Below are 21,764 nucleotides of genomic sequence, written 5' to 3'. Positions count from 1 at the left end.
ATATGAAGACCACACTTAGTTGTTCTTAAAGACCTGTTTTTCATAAACAATGCTTCATTCTTCAGTAGAACTGTGAGTAACTGAACTGCTTACTAAAAAATAAAAATTATTGTGTAATGCAATGCTTTTGTCAAAAGCCATTTCCAAGGGGAAATAATTTCAAAATGCTTACAGAATATGTATGACTTGTTTGGCCATGTGATATAGATAAATCAAAATAACACCAAGCACCAGGTATGATTGTCATTACCATGGCTTTAACCTAAGGCTTTCTTCTAAATATCAGACAAAGAAATATTATTTTTTTGTTAGGACTGAATACTCACAGATGTTCTGTGCTAGAAATGCACTACAACTGTCATTAATGCACCAGATATTTCCATAAAAATGGTGACATTTCTGCCTTAATTTGAAAGCATATTATATAAACATACTGATAACAGCCAAAAGAATCACAACTGGAAACCAAGATAAAATATTGGTCACAAATTAATGAACAGAAATTTTAATACACCCATTAATAATAAACTGAAATATTTTTAAACAATAGTATCTTAAATTTCTAATTTCTAATGTCTTTCATTTTTTGTTTAGACATTCATTAAATATATGACCTTTTTGTACATGTATTCTCAGCTTAAAGATAACAAAATAGGACAGAAAATAAAGAACAGAAGAATTTCATCTCTTTCACAAACTTCTATTAAAATCTGTGACTTCCCACATTTTGTCATTGATTAGCCTGGGGTGAGGAAATTTGAAGAAGCTATCTAGTAGATTCCAGCTGCAAATGAGTAGTCAGTCTACAGGACCAGACAAGATTGAGTCCAAAGTCAAAAATTCTGAAAAATATATCGTACAAATGTCAAGATCCTCAGCACTACCCATTTTACTTACAGGTTTATACCTACTGTTTTGCACTACCTGTTAAAGGGGGTGGCTTAAATGAGCAGAAAGGTTCTGTGAAGCAGCAGCTAAAGAAGCAAGACAAGGTTTTGAAGAGTGTGGAAGGATTTCTTTTTAAATTCAATAGTTAACAGAAATAACGTATGAGCTATTTCAGCAACTAAACCGAGCAAAAATTTAAACTGATTTCACGACACAACCTTTTACCTTCAATTCCAAGAGGAACTGAAGTGCAAAGAATATGCTAATTACAATTAATTCTGAAAGGTGACACCTTTTGCAAATCTTAATGGTTTTTCAGTGTTGAGATAGAAAATGAAAGTGACAAATCAAAAGGATCAATTAGTTTGTAACGATCTGCTCGTTTTGGTAGCTCAGGAGACACCAAAGATCTTTAAATCTTGGCATGTTGACCTACTCATCAAGAAAGTCAGGTGTCTCAGGATGTCACCTTTTTTCAACTACCTATCTGGTAGTGAGAATACATAATAAACTCTTCGATCCTCGAGAATTATAGCAGGTACCTAATGGCTTAAAATGCTTTCTGGACCCAGAAATGTTTTCTCCACCTTTAGAGACTGTCTTTACTACAACTAAATATCCAACTGATACATTACTGGTTTATTATTTATAATACAGAATAAACCCGATTCCTGTTGTGCCTTTCTTATCTCATTATTCTTTATCTGACTTTCTTTCACTATAGAATATTTCTTTGCAATTTTCACAAGTTTTTTCACAAACAATTTTCATGACAGAGAATTCCCTCAAAATTGTTGGTGCATTTATTAATTAAAAGAAGCAAACAAATCAAACACACAAATCTTGATCCCTTAAAAACTTTAGGCAAGGTGTAATATTTTACTGCCATCTGCATAGAATCTCATATTACTTGGTCTGAGAACTCACAGGCATTACACCACTTTTTTCTTATTTTAGTTTATATAAGAGCTGAACATTCAGTGCTTTTTAATTTGATTTGTTTCTCCATAGAGGACATCAGCTGACACTGGGTGTCTACTGATAGCAGTGCTCTACAGCTCTTACAGCCAGCAAACATTTGATGTATATACACAAAAGACTTCAAGATGTTCTAAATTTTAAAGCTAGCAGTGCATATAGCAAGATATACCCACACATATACTTTTAAAAAAATCAGGAAAAAAAGGAAGCAGACATTGGCTGTCATTTCCAGAACACTTTTGGCAGTACAGCCGAGCTTCTAGTTTGGAAGACCCTGAGACACAATCAGTGAGTGTTGAAGCGTTTATGCTATCTGTGTTTCAAGATGAGGAACTCAAAATCTACTTCTGGTAAAATAATAATAAAGTATCTGCTATTCTTTTCTATTGACTGTGAAGATCACCTACAGACAATCCTTGTCTTTTCTGCCCACTGTCTCTGATTTGCTCCTGAGCAAATCCTTTTCTTCTTGGATCTGGTCTCCTCTATCAGACTTGCTTGTCAACAAACCAACAGACACTTAGATTTTCAACATTATCAATACTTGTTCTCTCAAAGAAGAAATAATTTACTCTTTCAGAATCAATGGCCAAAAGAAACATGATATTTTAGGGCAAGTAAACACAGTATATCCAATACCAGCAACATTATAATAAATAAATAAGTAAAAATAAATTAATAACTTAATTAACATCTTAAATATAACATTATTTATTTAATATAATAAATTATTGAAAATAATAAATTAATGAATAGTAAAGGAAATAAAGTAAAATCTATTAAAATTAATATTATCATTAATATTAACATTAATATTAAAATTCATTATATATTTTTGCCACTTTGCAAGCCAAGAGAATACTCAGAATATTGAAGACTGAACAATGGTTAAAAAGAAAAACTGATTTTAAAAAAATATATCTTTGTAGTACAACTTTACTTGAGTCTATGTATCTACAGGCTCTAAGAGACTAGCAGAACTGAATTAGTACTGAAAAAAAGATCAGATTACTTATCAGTCATCTGAATGATAAGCAAAAGCCACTAAGTTTCAATAGTAACATGTATTCAACTGACTTCCCCAAAACAAGCCCTGTGTGAATCACTTCACTCTTCACTGAAAAGGAATTTTTATTTATTTGAGAATTTGGAGCTTAGAATAGAATGTTTTAAAAAAAATCATACTTATGAATGCACATGTATGACTGTATATATGTGTCTATACACATGCACACTTTGACTTTTAGAACATGTCTTCCAAATTAACTTATATTTCAGGATTGTAACCGCCACAATAAAAATAGTTTTTTCTGTGCCTATCCAGCTATATCTGTCTAAAACAACATAGATATAAAAATATTTAGGAAAATCCTAGAAAATTTAGAACACTCTTCACTCCATTTCATCTAATTAGAAAAAAATCTGGTTTATTCAGAACTTAATCTTTTTAATTCCATATATTTCATCTGTTTGAGAATGACAGTTCTTTGAGATTTGTTCCTTTGACTGCAGTCCACAGAGAAGTACAAAACTAAATATAAAATTATTTGAAGGTTTATTAGAAAATCTAAGTAAGATGTTAGCTATTATTTCATGATTAATCTTATTAAGGTATTTTCCCAGATCCAGAAGGATTTAGATAAACTCTAAATGCAATTCAACTCTAAAAACAATTCTAGATTGAAATGACAAAACCCATAATTGTTAAAAATGTATATATCATTCATATTAAACAAAGCAAATTATACTAATTTAGAATATTTCTAAGTAACTAGTATTTCTATGTATCTAGGTATTTATTCTACTAGTTTGAGAATGCATATTTAGACACTGAATTTTTTTTTTACTTCATCTGTGTTGAAAAACGTGAAAAGCAAAAATAGGCCAAGCAACTGCCAAGAAGGAAAAACAGAATGTGTAGTAGTTTTAAATTGGACACAAATTAGAAAGACCTTAGGTTATTATCCGTCCAGTTTTCTTTTTTATGGGAGGCACCTTAAGGCAAATCTTGCAGCTCTGGAACATCATAAACGCAGATGGACAGAAGGACTAAGTTTAATATTATTCTCTCTGTATTTGTTATACCCATAAAGGAAAGATCTCGAAGATTTAGATAAAAATAGCATCAGACCACAACTACCAGGGGTGCATAAAGTGCCAGATGCATAATACATTTAACAGCAGCAAAAAGCTTGGAACACAGGAGTTGTATCAATTGTCGAGTCAGCGGGTAGAAACCACTGGGACTCAGCTGGCATCTGGTAACCTGAGTACTCAAAAGAAAGGAAGGAACAGGAACAATGGCAGGTCTTAAAAGAAAGAAGAGTAGAAACAAAGTCATATCATAGAATCATAGCATGGCTAAGGGTGGGAAGGGACCTTAAAGATCAAGTTCCAACCCCCCTGCATGGGCAGGGACACCTCTGACCAGACCAGGTTGCCCAAAGCCCCATCCAGCCTGGCCTTGAACACTTCCAGGGAGGGGGCAGCCACAACTTCCCTGGGCAACCTGTGCCAGTGTCTCACCACCCTCACAGGAAAGAATTTCTTCCTAATGTCTAACCTAAATCTCCCCTCTTCAAGGTTTAAAACATTTCCCCTTGCCCTCTCACTACACACTCATGTAAAAATCCCTACCCCAGCTTTCCTGTAGGTCCCCTTCAGATATTGAAAGGTTGCTATAAGGTCACCTCAGAGCCTCCTTTTCTCAAGGCTGAACAACCCCAATTTCCTTAGCCTGTCTTCACAGGGGAGGTTACCCAGCCCTCTGACCACTTTAGATCAGAGTGAAGTCATCAGATTGTAAGAATGAAAAGTGCTGAAAGAAGAGAAAAAGATTTCTATGTGTATTACAGCTACAAATCTGAAACCAAGCAGACTGTGGAATTTTCTGCATTTATTACAATTATTGCAGCAATTTGGGTATTTAAATGATGGTTTCTGTCTGGCTTTACTTCTTCCTATAGCCAAAGCAATAGCTTTGGCTTTACAGTCTTGCATACAGCACCCTTTTCAAATTATTATGAGAGTTGGAATATAGAATATCAACTTTCTTTGTAGAAGAGAAAAACTAGTCTCTGTTTTCATCTTCACTTAGGGTAAAAGGAACTTTGTGAAGTTCCAGTTGCTAAAATGACCTTGCAGCATTCCACTACACCAGCAAGTTAATTTATGAGTGCAGAAATGTTTTTTGGTTTTGCTGCTGGGCAGCCACTGTTCTGCTCTGAATTTAGTACTTCAGAAAGGAAACCTGGACACATGAGGGGAATAGGTCACTTAATCTGCAGCCTCAGCTAGAGTTCAAATGCAAAAAAAATTTGCCGAACTGCAAACTTAGAAATATTCTCTATTTTTTAATCTAAACTCTAGCTTTTGATTTTTATTTGCATGCACGAAATCAAAGGCTATAGCAAAGACCAGAATCCCAGTGAAGAATAACAACTTTAAATGCTAATTACAATCCGAACTAAAGCATATATATTGACTGCTCTAATACTGGATAATCTTACAAAAATTTAGAAATGGCAATTTTTTTTTTTCTATTCTTCATCATTAAAATAAATTAAGATATTTTTCAGTCCATTCAAGGTGCAGGTCTTGAGGAGTCAGTATTTAGTATTATTCCACTAAAAGTGTCTGAGTGACTCTGTATGACAGACAGACTTATGAACTTAAGCTAAAAATTACACTGCTCAGTGTAGCTGTACAGCAATCTCATTTCAGAAATTTCCATCTCCTCATATATGAATAGCATCACAGCAGGGAGAAATGTCTGGCACTCTCACAGTAAGTTTGTTAGTTGAGTGCTGCTTGAACTTTAGAAATCTGTACAAAAATGCCGACCTTAAAAGGCCCAACCTTCAAATACCCCCCTCTGCAGCCACTCACATTTGTGGTATTTAAAGCAAGAGTGAAGCAGGTATAAGAGGCCTCAGAAAACACTGTTCTAAGAAATAATCATACCTAAGCCTTTTAATTTTATATTTTCAATATCTCATGCTTATGTCCTACCTATGTGCAGGTATCTTGCGATTCCCAGCAATCAGGATAACGTCGCAGAGCTGCTGCTGCTTCAGGTAGCTCTCCATCTTTCTGAAGGTTTGCTCTGCGTGGTGAACAGCCTGGTAGAATTCCTCGGAGCTACAGGAATCCATGTCACAGTGAGGGGGCAAGGGGTGGCTGGATCCTGACACTCTGTAAACCACAAGAGAAACTCCACGTTGATATGATGTGACCAGGTGTCTAGATTTCAGAATCTGATATAAGCAATCACTGCACCCTTCCCAGTTCTCCTCAGCAGAAGCACGAGATGGAAAAATCTTATTTCACTGGGAGGGTAATTAAAGTTGTATGCCTAATTTTTTTTTTTAGCACAGACATGGAGGTAATCCATTTCTTTCTTCTTTGATAAAGTCATTAAAAATACAAATCTGAGCAATGAGCAGAAATCCTGTGTATACACTGCTATTGGGCTCTTCAACTTTTTTAGCATTTTAGAGCAAAATTATTTTACATAATCAAACAAACTTCATTTATTTTTCTAAACATGAACCCATAAGATGATAGCAATCCTATGTTTCCACTGATTCTTAGAGTGCCTACTCTAGTTCACATCTTCAAGTTCATGTTCATTTTACACCACCTGGGTATAATTTGTAATGAACAGGGAATATTTCTGCAATGATAAATTGCATATCTACTTTTTATCCAAAAGGCTTATAATATAAAGTGAACTTAGCATATAAATATGATGTGTACCATTATAAAAATGTAGAAAAAAAAAGTAGAAGCAGGAGAATTTTTTTTTCATTATATAGCTATATATTCATTCTTAAAATTTACTCAGTTCAGTATTTCGGGTGCAGACCTTTACTGAAAATAAGAATATGTGCCAACAACCAGTTCTAGTGCTTCCAAATAATTCATGAAACAAATGATACCCTCTTCTTTTGCATGTTTTTCAAATGAAAGCCATAATCTTGCGGTACTCAAAACAAAGGCTTCATAGATGAAACTGATTACATTTTTCATTTCAACTAGATAGATACAAAACAGCTTACATAATCAATAGAGTAACACCAGAGAAAAAAACTACAGCTAATAAAATGAAACACAGTTATCTTTAAAGAGAAAAATAAACAACAAACCACTTCAGTATTTTTATTAACTCTTGGTAAACAATAATATATATAGCTCAGAAAAATAGTATTTCTTTTTGACATATACTAAAGATTTACTTTCAAATTAGTTTTTGTCCAAAAGTGTTTCACATACTCCCCCACAGTCATTAAACAAGGGTACTCAGGAAAAAGAGGAACAGCTGGTCCATCTTTCTGTCATGGTATTCTCTAGGCTTCACACTGCTCCTTTGAAGTAGCTGGAAGCCTGCATAATTGAAGGTTGCCTGCAGATAATTTTACAGAGAACAACTCAGTTACCTTTGCACCTCACTGCACCATCTATACTGTGCCACATCCATGACCTAACTTACTAGAATGTTACCTTTTAAAATTATTGCTCACAATAACTTGCCTTGTGCAGCATTACATTGGATCCTAAGAAAGCATCAGCTGGTTTAAATTAACCAATATTACTAATTACAGGCTGGTAAGGCTACAATATTTGTGAAACTTTTTATAGGAAAATCAAGTAGGCAAAACTGTATTAACGTTAATTCCTCAATGGAAATAGTTGCAAAATGATGATTTAAGAAGGAGCATTTCCTTGAATTTTCTATTGTCAATTTTATTATAGAGTCAAATAGTTTATTTTAAGATATCACTCGCAAACTTATCCTGCAGGATAAAACAACCACATTAATTCTGAGAGACATAATCAGCTTGTGTATTCCTATCCAACCTGGACTGTCAACTGTGTTGATCAGCAGTTCAAGTTTATTTTCCTATCTTTAGATGATCACCAAATACTTTCACATGAAACTAATGAACTAAGCTTATTAGTATGGGAAGGGGGCATATATTTCAGATTATTTTTTTCCCCTCTCTCATTTTGCTTGTAGCCCTGCACGGACTTACTCAGTTTTATTGCTGAAGAATTAGCATAACAAGTAATTTATGAGAAATGAATCAGTATCTTACAAATGAGGTTGCTAGGGTTAAAAGACACATTTATTCCTTTCCCCCAGGAAACTTAACAGTAACAACAACAGCAATTTTGAGAACTAAAAACAACAAGAATGAACAGGTCAGAATTGATTCATACTGTTTGTTAATTCAGAATTTATGTCTAGGTCAGTTTACATTCGAACAGGTAAGGTACTAATCCTGCCTCTTCTTATCTATTCATACTATAGAATCATGGAATACTTTTAGTTAGAAAAGACCTTTAATATCAAGTCCAACCATTAACCTAGAACTGCCCAGTCCACTTTTCAGGTCAGAAAAAGAGAATTACCCTGACTGAATTGATGCTAGACCTATAAAGTCTATAAAGGGGCTTAAATAAGCTTACTCTACTTTGTTCTTGAATGGCTACACAGTTTTTGCCACAGTTTTTTCCCTTTTCATCTTGCCATTTATAAACAATGCTTTTTACTCACATACTCATCAGTGCATCTATCACTCAGAAAGTCCTTAAATGACTACCCAAAAGCAAGCTCCAAAGGCCAAATAATTTTAAATCATAAACTAGCAAGCAATAAGCTTAGCAGAAGACAGTAAGTTAATACTTCATGTATTTTGTAAGGAAACCCAGTTAAGAGTCTGCTGCTTACTCTATTTAGGAGCTACATCTTTTTCATTACAGATGCTCTGCCTGCATAGTCAATGCTTTAAATTCAGTCAGCAGCCCTGTTAAATTGGGAATTAGTCAAAGAGCTTCAGCCAGCAAATAGTAGTTATTTTCTATCAGTTCGTGAAAGCACATACCTGTGACAAATTAGTGATATGAAAAGAACTATTTCTCTTTCCATATCTTGTTTTTGTTTAGATGTAGGCAGTGAGACACTTGCTGATTAAGTTGTGCAGGAAGTCCAGCACAAACTGGCCTGAAGATTGCCTGAGTCTTTTAAAACCCTTTCAATACTTGTGTAGCTCAAAATCTTATAATCAGTGAGCAGGACAGACCATAGATGGGCTTTTAAAATAATCTTTCTGAGATGGCAAATGAAAAACCTGAACACAGCAGTGGAATTTCAAACACTCAGAGGTGTTTCAGCTTAGAACTTTTTGTTTTCTAATTACTTATTTAATAGTCCAGAAGTAAGGAGACCAAACCTTTCACAAGATTGCAGCAATGATATTGAAGGGTGATACTACAGGATGAGAAAACTTAAGGCTTACAAAAATTATAAACTTTGTGAATAACCAATAATCTCAAGTGTTTCTTCATGAAATGGCAAACCAGAGTGCCATATTGCATTAAAAAAAAAAAAAAAAAAGCCAAATAAGCCACACCAGCAACAACTTTGTAAAAAAACTCATTTCAGTGTTAAGAATACCATGCCATGAGAAATGAAGAGAAGCTTTAAGAAGAATCCAAAGCTGATAAAAAAATTCAGCTTTTGACCCTCTATGGATAAAAAAGTGTAAAAAGAAATAAAAGTTTAACTGAGGATCAACATCTGACTCCATCGTGCTCCTCCTTTTCTAGGTAAAGCACTTTGATATGAACATAGGTGCTCTTCTCTAATAATCTTTTACATTCTCCTAACTTCTTTGAAAGAACAGCTAAAGCAGCAGTAAAAACCTAGTAAATTTAAGTGTAGGTATTCTTCCCTAGCTCAAGGTAAGCAAGAAGGAAAAGGCACTCCAACCAAAGGTCTCCTATGGACACCTTTAAGACCTTCAGTCTTTTTGTCCAAGATTAGATTTGCTTAAGTGTGGATTTGGTTTGTGTGGCAAGATGAAAAATATTAATCCTCAGAAGGTATTCTGGAATGACTACTTAGTGCCCTACAATTGTGTAGATATTTAATCTGCTGTCCCCTATACCTCAAACATTTGCTCACTCTGGTAGTAGAACCATACTACTCAGACTTGATTTTTACTCACTTTACACACAAGGAAGCTGAAGCAGGAAAAAACAGAGAAATTAAAACCCTTAGCTTACAGAAATGCAGTTGGGAATTAAAGAGAAAATCCTAGGGAAAAAAGGACCTCACATACAAGTTTAGCTACCTGTATCTTCTCAGAAAACAGGAATGCAATTCCTATTATAGTAATTAGTAATGCAATTTGTAAAACTGCCACAAGGGTTTGAAAACAGGAATAGCAAATGTCAGTAGTTAAAAACACATTTTTGAGTAAGTTTCAAATTCAAAAAATAACAAAGGTACTTTGAAATAGAGGCAGGAGTGTTAGAGTGACTTGAAACTATTCTGCATGTAATACAATTTTTTTTGTGGTGTCTTTCATATATTATGAAGACTCACTGTTTTTTCTCATTGTGTAAAAATATAATAACTTATTGCAGCCTAACACAGAGAAAAATTATTTCATACCTAAAATCAGTTTCATTTTCATTTCTGAAACTGATTGCAACACAAAGTTGGTGCCTTCATAAACCCTATTTCAAGATCTCATCAGTCTCTAAAATCCAGGAAAAACTTTTGAAGGAGATCTGACTTGTTAAGGTTCATCATCCCAGCCACACTAGGCTCCTGAAACTACTTGTACTGCTGCAAGGCATTGTCACAAGATAAGAGCTTTAACACCTTCTTGACAAGTTACACCTTTTTTTTTTTTCCCCTAATATCTTGGACTTTAGCTGCCTCTACACAGTCTTGCTATATAACAAGAGAGAAAAGCTGCTGACCTCCTGCTGAACTGTTCTCTCTTACCCACAGCTAATGGTACACCCACTACTTTTTCAGCTTTGCCCACATAGATGAGCAGTTTCTAGACAGGGAGATCAAGGGGGACTGCAAAAATTCCTGTAGGTATATTTACAGCAAAAGGCAGAATAGAGAAGTTGTGGGCCCCCTCAAAAAGGAAGCAGGTGAATTAGTGACAAGTGATATGGAGAAGGCTGAGGCTCTCAATGACTTCTATACCTCAGTCTTCACTGGCAAGGGCTCCAGCCACACTCCTGAAGTCACAGAAAGCAATGGAAAGGGTTGGAAGGAAGAACTGCTCCTTGTAAGTGAAGATCAGGTTCGTGACCATATGAAGAACATGAAAGTGTACAAGTCCATGGGATATACCCATGGGTACTGAGGGAACTGGCAGATGTGGTTGCTAAACTGCTGTTTATTCCAAAAGTCATGGCAGTCCAGTGAAGTCCCCACTGCCTGAAAAAGGGGACACATAACTCCCATTTTCAAAAAGGGAAAGCAGGAATATCCAGGGCAGTCATTCTCACCCCTGTGCCAGGTAAGATCATGAAGCAGATCCTCCTGCAGGAACTGCTGGAGCAGAATATTAATGAAAAGGTGGTTGTGTATAATAAAAATGGCTTCACCAAGGGCAAATTGTGCCTTATAAACCTTGTGGTCTTCTATGAAAAGTTCACAACATCAATAGACAAGGGAAAAGCAGTCAACATCATTTACCTGGGCCTCAGTAAAGCCTTCAACACTGTCCTGAACGACATCCTGGTCTCCAAGCTGGTAAAATATGGGTTTGATGGATGGACCACTCAATGGATTAAGAACTGGCTTGATGGTCACACCCAGAGAGTGGCTGTCAAATGGGTTCATGCCCAAGTGGAGGCCAGTGACAAGTGGATTCTCCCAAGGATCAGTACTGGGACCAGTCCTGTTTAACGTATTTGTGACATGGACAGTGGCACTGAGTGCACCCTCGGCAAGTTTGCTGATGAGACCAAGATGTGTTGTGCAGCTGACACACTATAGGGAAGTGATGCCATCCAGAGGGACCTTGACAGGATGGAGAGGTGGGCCCACTCCAAACTCAAGTACTGTGGTCATTTCTGGGCCCCTCACTACAAGAAGTAAACTGAGTTGCTGGAGGGTGTCCAGAGAAGAGCAACAAAGCTAGTGAAGGGCCTGGAGAACAAGTCATGAGGAGCAGCTGAGGGTATTGGGAGTGTTTAGTCCAAAGAAGAGGAGGATGAGAGGAGACCTTATTGTCCTCTACAGCTACCTGGAAGGAGGCTATAATGAGGGCATCATCTTTTCAAACCTTAATGATTCTATGACCATGCATTTCAGTGAGCAAAGATTTCGAATTCAAGATAAACAAACAAACAAATTAATGTCACAGCACAATTAATCCCTTACATTTGTGACACTGCTTCCCATTATTAAAAAAAGAAAAAAGAGGTTGATTTAATTGATCTATGGTCTTTCAAGCCTCTTATGGAAGACAAATATGTAAAACAGGAAATCTTACCCCAGGCATCAAGCATTCATAATGCATTCACAGTATATTCAATCTTGAATTACTATTATTGCATAGGGAAACATCCTCTTCATTATAAAGAGAGATTGTCATCATAATTTTTTCTAACACTTTGGTTAAATATTGTCTAGCATATATGCCAGTTCATTCAAGCAGTATTGTTGAATGAAATAATAATTATTACTCAGAAATTAAAAACTCAAGTTTAACCTAAGCTCTACTTCCCTGTAAAAGTTTTCCCATTTCTAAAATGTAACACCAAAATTATTTTTCTGCCTTGTTTGTGACTTGCATGCAATTTTCTGCAGTTTATTTTAATTCTTTTATTTCATTACAATAATTTAAATTAATTCTATTAAAACAGATTCTCTACTTCCTCTGACCCTATCCATTACTGAATGTAGGCAAATAACAGAAGCTCACAAGGGAGCTGCTCATGGCAGACGAAGACACCAGTGAGGTTTAAGCTGTATGAGAAAGGACTTCGTGACTACTATGGCATTTACAGTGGGAAATATTACCAGCGAAGTCTGAGAAAAAGGGTAAAGAATGTTGTAGAAAAGGTTAGTGTTACTGGCCTGAGTAGCTAAATGTGACAGGCTAGAGACATATTTTCCCATCTTCTTGCAGATGTGAAGTTCCCCTGACAGTTACTAATTGCTCTGGATGAGAAGCAGCAATAAGCAGACAGGTGCAGGAAAAACACCCCAAGAGCAGATGCCATCATGGAAATGAGAGAGGTGATTCCTTCTCCTTTCTCAACAGCTCAAGAAACTTATGACGATGTACCATGTACCACCATTCACTATCAGCTGAGCAATGTCAGCAATAACAGAGTCTCCCCACTCTCACAAAGCACAGACTCTCACAGTTTCCTTCATGTCCAGCTGTTATGATCATAGAATGGATTGGGTTGGAAAGGACCTTAAAGATCATCCAGTTCCAACCCTGCACAGGCAAGGGACACCTCCCACTTGATCAGGTTGCTCTAAGTCTCATCCAACCTGGCCTTGAATGCTTCCAGGGAGGTGGCATTATCCACAGCTTCTCTGGGTAATATACCAAAATAGTTCTCCAGAATTACTACAGTAATTCTCTTGTCGCCCAGTGCCACCTTTTATCAGGTGGCAAACGCAAAGTGTGTTGGCACTTTATAACTGAGCTATAAAAAATGGTTTTAGTTTGAGCCTGAAAATAAGTGTGAAAGGCTATTTTTATGCACAGTATCTGTTAGTTCCCTTTGTGGAGCTAAAAAAAATAGTGAGCAGCTGGAAAGACTCTCCTTCTGGGCCCAAAAAGAGACTTGGGTAATGTGCCTGGCACCAGATGTGCTTCTCACAAATAAAAATAAGCTTCTGGTGAGGCCAGATACAATTGAAAGTATGCATTTTTAGGAACGAATATCTTGATGGATGATAAAACCAGAAAAAACAGCAGTATTAATAAGGTGGGCTAACTTTGTTTCATTTAATAAATGAGAAATTCTGCTAAGCATTTAATGGTAAATCTTTATTCACTGGCTCTATTTTGTAATGTTATTATTGAAACTTAATTATTCATAGGTAAGATTCAGAGCTTCACTCTGTGAAATCACTTTTAAATCAAGTCAGTGAATAAAGAGAATACAAAACAATAAGACCAGGCTGGATGGGGCTTTGAGCAATCTGGTCTAGTGGTATCCCTCCCCATGCAGGTAGGTTGGAACTATATGATCGTTAAGGTCCCTTCCAACTCAAACCATTATCATAGAATTATAGAGTAATTTGGGTTGGAAGGAACCTCTAAAGGATTCTTTTAATACGAAGGCAAAAGGCTAGAAATTAAAAGACAGAAACTCTCTTTGATGATAGGGCCTTGACAATATTTACTGGCCATACAAAATACACTCTCTGGCAGTTTTACTATTTCAAATTCAAAATATATTATGATAAATGCAACTGTATTGTATTGACTTGATATTCTGATTTATGCAACTAAAATAATAAAAATTAAGTAACTTACCTATATCATACAGATACATGACAAACTACAGAACAGTGGAGTCCTGATCTCACTCTAACTTAGGCAGAGCAATTAAAGAAAATGTTTTCAGACAAGTACAGCAAGGAACTGATATCAGAACTGGTATCAGATAGTATTTTAATTAAAAGGTGATGTTTATAAAATAATTTGTGATTTTATCACTGTTCAGAATCTATGCATATACTTCCACAAAGACGAGGTTTTAACAAATATAAATAGGTTTTTATAACTATAACACAGTACTTTCAAAAATGCTGAAGCACACACCACATAGGAAGCTCCTCTAATATGCTATGGAGGGAAAGCTCACGTATCTTTCACGCAGCTCTGACTGTAAATCCATTTGCTGCTGCTATCTGTGGTGTGTAATTCTCCAGCAGTTACCACTTCATAAACTTGATAAAGCCAATTCCAGTGCCACTGACATGGCAGCCCTCTTCTATGTTAGTCCCCCTGCAACTTCAGACTATAGAAGGGAAGTGCTGGATTTACTATAGGGATGGCTAAGGGAGAGAAGGAGGAAAAAAGAAAAAGAGAAGAAAGATAAGAGGTGCTCCATGTTATGTGACAGCAGAAAGGCTTTTCCACTCCAGCCCCCGCCATCACCTTGCAGTTTCCTTCCTTACAACACCTTACAACAATGACGTATTCTCTGGGTGGATGGTTTGCATTATGCCTAAGAGAGATGCCAGTGTCATGTGTTAACTATGTTATCATGACAAATGGTTGTATCTATATGAATAACCCAAGTAAATTAGCTGACACTGTTACTCATTCAGAATGTGTGCACAAATAACTACAAGGATGAAGATCTCTCTTTCACTGAGAGACATTTTCCTCCAGCATTTAATTTATGATATAAGCACTTAATGTAAATAGAAAACACATATGTGTATTATGATAATGGCATACAAAAAAGACAAGAAAGTATTTTATTACTGCTGTATTTATTGTCTGCATTTAGCATAACTTTCAATAAAATATCATCGTGTTACTATATTATGCACTGATATTCCACAGCACAGGTAGCACATCACAGCTTAAAGCACCCTGTGCCTGCAATGGAAATCATATCAAAGACCAAGGGAAGCCAAATCTTTAAAAATCCCAGCTTAAAATTCCAATTCAGATAAGTAACTCACCTGGTGAGTTAGGAGATCAGACTATGTATGCATGCACACTCTGCCCCTTCCCCTCATGCCCCCATTCAGTAACCTGGATGAATGATGCATTAGCCCATGTCTTGTTGCAAGAAAAGCTTTTAGGGGAGCTCACACAGCATTCAGTATCAAGCAGCATACAATCTCTTCCTGCTATTTTTTACAGATCTATCGATGCTCACGAATTCCCTGGTTCTGACATGCCTGCCTGCATCTGCAAACCAGCGGGGAAGAGACATCTGAAATAAAGGAGCATACACCATACCATTTAGCCAACATGTTTTGAAGTGTCAATACATTTTTTTGCTGACCTCAAAACAAGTCATTAAGGTTGACAATACAGTGAATTCTGTCTAAAAATAATAAATAATAATGTATTTTATGTATATATGTATATTCTATAATAATGTATGTATAATTATGTATGTAATGGATACAGCTGCAGGATCACTACAAGCCTGTGAACTTAACTGGGAAGCAATTAAGGACTACATATTCATAACACCTACAACTCATTAACCTTTCACATACCCAACCTATGCTCTTCATAGTATGTTCAGTATGAAAAAGGTCTAATAATGGGTATTTTTCATACCCATGCATGGTAGCATAAAACCCCAGCCATTTATATGGTTTCAGTCTGCCACAGTATTTGTAAAATTATTATATATAGAAGCTGAAATCAGGCAATAAAAGCAATATACCAGTACACAGAGATCCAAATTAATTATTGCCCTTAATTTGCAAGCTTGTAGTTATGGAAACTCCAGCCAAAGCCACAATATGATTTACAGTTACCAAGATCTACAGGGCAGCTTGTGGAATAATTAGTGCTAAGATTATAGGATTAAAAAAACATTACTGTTTACACCTTACTGTCTGTGATTTAAAGATGCATTTGCATATTTTGTCCAAAGTGTGACACAAACTTAAAAGCAATATGAATGTTTAAGTTCTTTAAAGAGATGTTTTAAAGGCATGAAGGTACTTAAAGGAATACATATGAAGAAAGGCAAGATATAAAGAAAACCCTACATTGGCTACTTTATGACAACTCTCACTCATCCTTTTGCATTAAACATTTACTGATTCAGAATATATTTGGTTTTAGGTACCCAATTGCAGGTACTCAAGATCTAGGAATTCTAGTGCTTGACCTTGCAGCAACAGCCTTTTTTGGAAACTGAGCTCCAGAAATGGCAAAAGGAATATCTAGATTTCTGAACCATGTTTTCATCTACATTTATTTTAATGCAACATTTGCCATATAAAAAGAGGAGTCTTCAGCAGTATTTTGCAACAACACTAAGATTCCTGCTTATACTTCTATTTTTTTTTTCTTAGAATACCATTTTCCAGAAATTCTTTGAGGCCATTCTCATTCTTTTCTTTCTCACCTTTACTTAGACAGAAGACAAGAAAAACAAACCGCAGGTCATGTATAAAGGTAAAAACTTACTGTCTCAGGCCCCCTTTAAAGAATGCCAGCAATGATTTCTTAGCTATGTTTTATGTATGGAATATGGAATACTCATGAACTTGTACAAAACTAATAAAATTCCTACTCCTTTAACAAAATATGAATCCCTTAATTTTTTGAGTCTACAGAATTGTAAGCATGCACCTCCAACAAAGTTTCAGTGAGCTCCACACTACAAAATTGAGAAATAATGACTAAGATTTACATTAACCATGCTAATCTATACTGTTACTGTTTGTATCTCAAAAAGTGCCTGCCTACTCAAGTCTAAAGTCTACTTAATTTTTTTTTATTAAATGTGCTTAACTTTGCTTTCTGAATGTGTATATTCAAATGCCAAGCTAATTTAAGTGCCTGTGAACTAACTTGCAGAGCCTTCCATTCTCTGATTATCTGAATCAGACTCAGTCTAAAAAGGACAGTGTAGTTGTAAATTATATTATTATTCAAATATTTCTTAAGACCTATGACAAGGCAGATTTCTTTTTCCTACTTAAATATTTTTTAACTTTTGGATAAAAATGAAATTTTAGTTCAACTACACTTGAAAACACAAAAATTTAAAGTTTGCAACAGTCATTTAAAATGGATTAAAAGACCTAAGGAACCTCTCCAACCCTTGTAAAGCTATCAAATAGCATAAAGATATGATTACCAATGACAAATCTTGAATAATTTCTCAAATTCTTTAGATTATTCATGAATCAAGTACATAGTTTTATAATGGGTAATTAATTCAACATAATTAATGTGATACCCATCAGAATCAGTATCTGTGGAAACATACTTCAAAATTACCACCAATTGGAGAATATCTCTTTAATTACTTCCCTTGTTATATAGCTTAATAAAAGGAAAAGATCTGGAACAATATCTTACACAACTGTTAGTCATGGGTGTTCTTCTCATCAAAATACCTGATATTAAAATGTATTATATTACATATATTTTAATAATGTTATAAAAGAAAAAAATATATTTGAATATTTTAAATTCTTATTCTTTCTGACCAATCTAATATTCATTGGCAAGGTGTAGATTAAAATAAGAATAGAAAAAAGTAATACACCTCTAATCAATATAGTTTAAAAATAACTTTAACACTACCTCCATATGCACCACCAGATTAGAAAGGTTTATCAATTTGACATACTTTAGACAAAATACAAATACAAATGCAAACATCTGAGTATATTTTTAAAAATAAAGCCAACTTAAAATTATCATATAAACTAAAATATAATGTAAATGTTACTGCAATTAAATGGAAAATTACATTTTAAAGCCTATTTAGGTGGAAGTAATGTTAGATAAATGAAGTTCTGGTAATATGAATTTGATTCATACCTTCACATGACCCAGAAGGTATGGAAAACCTACTGCAAAAAAGCATCTCTTCTTTGCCTCAGAAGTTAAAAATATCTTTCAAGACAGAAATAGATGAAAATCAGGAAGAACTGAAACAAGTAAGTATTACAGTCCTTTAGGTTCACATGTAGAACTTTTTTTTTTTTTACTATATTAGTTGAAAAAGAAGCTGTGCATATATACTGGCTTCAGTTGTGTTTTCTAGTAAACCTTCACAATTGTCAAAGAAGTGATGAAAAATAGTTGTTCTACATAAACAAGATACACAGAACTACATAAAGATTCCTTTTTCTACAAATCAGTCTTGGTAACCTAGGGAACAGTAGTACTACACCACACTAAAGGTAACAATTCTAGTCTAAAACAGCTTAAATACCTTTACCAGTGATACAGCTGCCCTTCCTTATCCTGTAGACTGCCTTGGTAGGTTCATTATTTATCTAATTCAACAGCTTAATATTCATTAGCTATTGAAAGCATTATCTGCTGTCATATATCTTTATTGGGTTGAGATTATTTTCATGAATAGCCATTTCCACTTGTGATTGAATGTTTCCATAATTTTGGCAGCTGTAAGACAAAGAGAAGGCATTAATGCCATAATCACCCGCCTGCCTCTTGGAATGACATAGATGTGACAATTCTTCACTAGTGAAATTGCTGCCTGAGATGAGTAGCTTACAGAACATCTAATTGTGGAATTAATTTAACTTAGTTGTCACTTAAGATCCACCTTTTATAAGACGGTTTTCTAACTAGAATTCATCAAACTATCCCACACATTTCAGGGCACAATTAAGCAGTGCTATAGCTTAGTCTCTTGGCCAAAGATTTCTGTAGGCTAAGAGTTTTATTGGCAGCTTTTTTCCTACACCTTAGCAACTTACATCACAAACTTAATAGATAAATCAATACCTATGGGCATGTCTCTAGGAGTGCTATGAAACAAACACAAATGTTTCCTCCAATCTTTTTATTCCAAAGTGAAGATAAATTGTCTGTCACTTCATACCGTGCAATCCTTTTTTTCCAAAAAAAAAAGCCATGTTAACAATAATTACTGAATTATGCATTCCTTTCGTAGCTTCTCAGTAAAACACTGGTACTTCCAGTGGAAATTCAAGAATTTCTACCAACACATCAGTAAATTCCAAATCAGACACTTTTTTTCTTAATTGATCTTTAACTCCTTGCTAATGAAAGAATAAGACACCACACCTGTATTTTTTGCAGTACAATGTCTCTATTTCCAAATTATTTTCACAATCCTGATATCATTTATCATTACATTTTAGTAACCAGAAACTAAAACAAGAGCTACTAGTAAGCAGGACAATGAATCTGTGTATGTTCATAGTAGATGGAGTGTAACCATAATAAAGCAGGTACTAATAAATCCTTTTATTGTATAATCACAATGCTAGTTAATATATATCATTAAATTAAATACAGGTATATATGAGACTGACTCTTATTAAAGAACTACACCTTCAAATGATTTTGATTTCTGTCAAGCTTTGCTGTGATGGAGTATTCAATTTAAAATGTTAATATGTGCACGCACACTAATTTCTGGGTTTGTCAGCTGTTCTATCTGTCAAGTATGCATTATGCCACACAATTTTTATAACCCATTTCATTGAATTTTTACCACTGTGATCGACATAAACTTTTTTCTCACTGTCAAAAAGAGAAACTCAATTATCTTACAATTATACCAATGCAATATGAAAATAATGACACGTAATTGCAACACTTAGCAAAATACTACTCATTCCTCCTCGACAGAGCTTTCCTATTTAAACTATCACCACTAATGAGACACCAACAGAGGTTTTTTCAAAGGTACTTGTTAAACTGGGGAAAAAAAAATCCACAAACACACAGAAGAAAAGAAAAAAAAAAAAAACTCGAAAAACTAAACCAAAACAAGGCAACTAAAAACCCGAAAAAAACCCCCAAACTAAACAAAAGAAGTCAAGGAAAAATAGCAACAAAACCCCCCAAACAACAACAATAAAAAACCCAAAACATCCAGGAAGCAAAAGCCCTAGTTCAGTCTGAGTTTGAGCTCCTTCCAAACTTGAGTGTATTCAAGCTGACTCTACTTGTGCATGTCTAGAAGAATCTCATCCCTAAAGTACCAACAGAACATGCAAACAAAAAAAGCCTGGTTTATAAAGTTTATGTATTCCATGATATGCTGTCTCTCTATCAAATTTAATTTTCTTAAAATGACATTTCATTAGCACTTTCCCTACTTTAAAAATAGTATGGTGGCCTTCCTTAAGTGATTCATAATATATTTAACATTATGTTTTTAATTTAGTATATTAATTTATTAATGAGTCATATAAGTATATGGCTGTGCACAACTAGGCACAAGAATTTACCTAAAAAATTCCATGCTCAGAGTAACAACAGGAACACAGGCAGCACCAAAGGCTGCTCAGGATAATAAGCAGGATGGAGGTTGTTGTGTAGAAGGTGACTGTATCCAACACCTGGGCTCAGGACAGTTGCTGTCACCTGGACATACATGTGGTCAACATCAGAACCCACTCTAGTTGCCTGTACAGACCCCCTCACTCTCTCACACACACAGAAACAGAAACCTGGTTTTGTTCCTCTGTCCAGAGTGTCTTAATGTAAGACATGTCAAAAAGTTACTGAAAAAAATATATCAACAACTGTTAGTGGAAAGGACCTTGAAAGAATGCTTCTCCCTCAGGGACAAATGCTGGAATTGTCAGGCTAAGTCAAATTTCCTCCTATTATACTTAATGAAGTTCCTCATGCAGTAGAGGAAAATAATTACCAATATATAGCATTACTATAATTTTTATAAACTTTTGGTGATGTCTTGAGAGATGGAAGCAACACATTCCTTTTTCCTAAAAGTAAGGTAGAAACCTCAGCCTTTTACTTTTTATTTTCCACACTTGTGAAAAACTTGAACAGAGAGAAAGCAGATGCATCTGGCAAGCCTGAACACATTCTGATATTTTCCACGGATTGGTACCCATTAGGCATTCCATTAATTTGTTAATTATATATAAGTTGTTATCATTTCTGTTTATATATTTGTGTTTGTATGCAATACATACAGGTTTTGTATGGGTTTTAATAATTGCATACATTTGTGCACGTGTATGTATATATATGTCTACGCACACACATGCACACACATATACATACAATTCACTCTGCAAAACTTTTTGCATATCAAATTTTTGTTTTCTGATTATTAGTAGTATTGCACATTATTCCTTTAAATTTAAATATAAGACAAAAGCTCATCAGTGTGAAAGGAACAAAAGTGAAATTTTTTCAAGCACTGTTAATAATTCAATATTGCTGAGTTGCAGCAGGAGGAATTCAATGAGGTCAGCAATCATCTGTGAAGTTTCAAGTGATTCATGGCTAAGTTCACTTATTTCCCAGGCATTTTGCACAATAATTATGACCAGAGCTATCAGATTAGAGCATGGCTTTGTGACCTCCTCCAGACTGGCTAGCTGTAATTAGTTAATAGTGCTTTGA

The 21,764-nt window shown here is 35.1% G+C and overlaps 1 protein-coding gene across 1 annotated transcript in view; it reads right to left on the bottom strand.

The window, feature by feature from the left end:
- The window catches only part of KLHL1 (kelch like family member 1), a 190,308-nt gene that overhangs the window by 132,516 nt on the left and 36,028 nt on the right, over positions 1 to 21,764 (bottom strand). Inside the window, 1 exon segment of the mRNA XM_030453206.1 lies at positions 5,881 to 6,063. Coding sequence (XP_030309066.1) covers positions 5,881 to 6,063 — 183 coding nt within the window.

Source organism: Calypte anna, chromosome 1 (assembly GCF_003957555.1).
Source record: "Calypte anna isolate BGI_N300 chromosome 1, bCalAnn1_v1.p, whole genome shotgun sequence".
Taxonomy (NCBI): Eukaryota; Metazoa; Chordata; class Aves; order Apodiformes; family Trochilidae; genus Calypte; species Calypte anna.
Note: the sequence above shows the minus strand (reverse complement) of the source record. Positions and strands in the feature narration are given on the sequence as shown.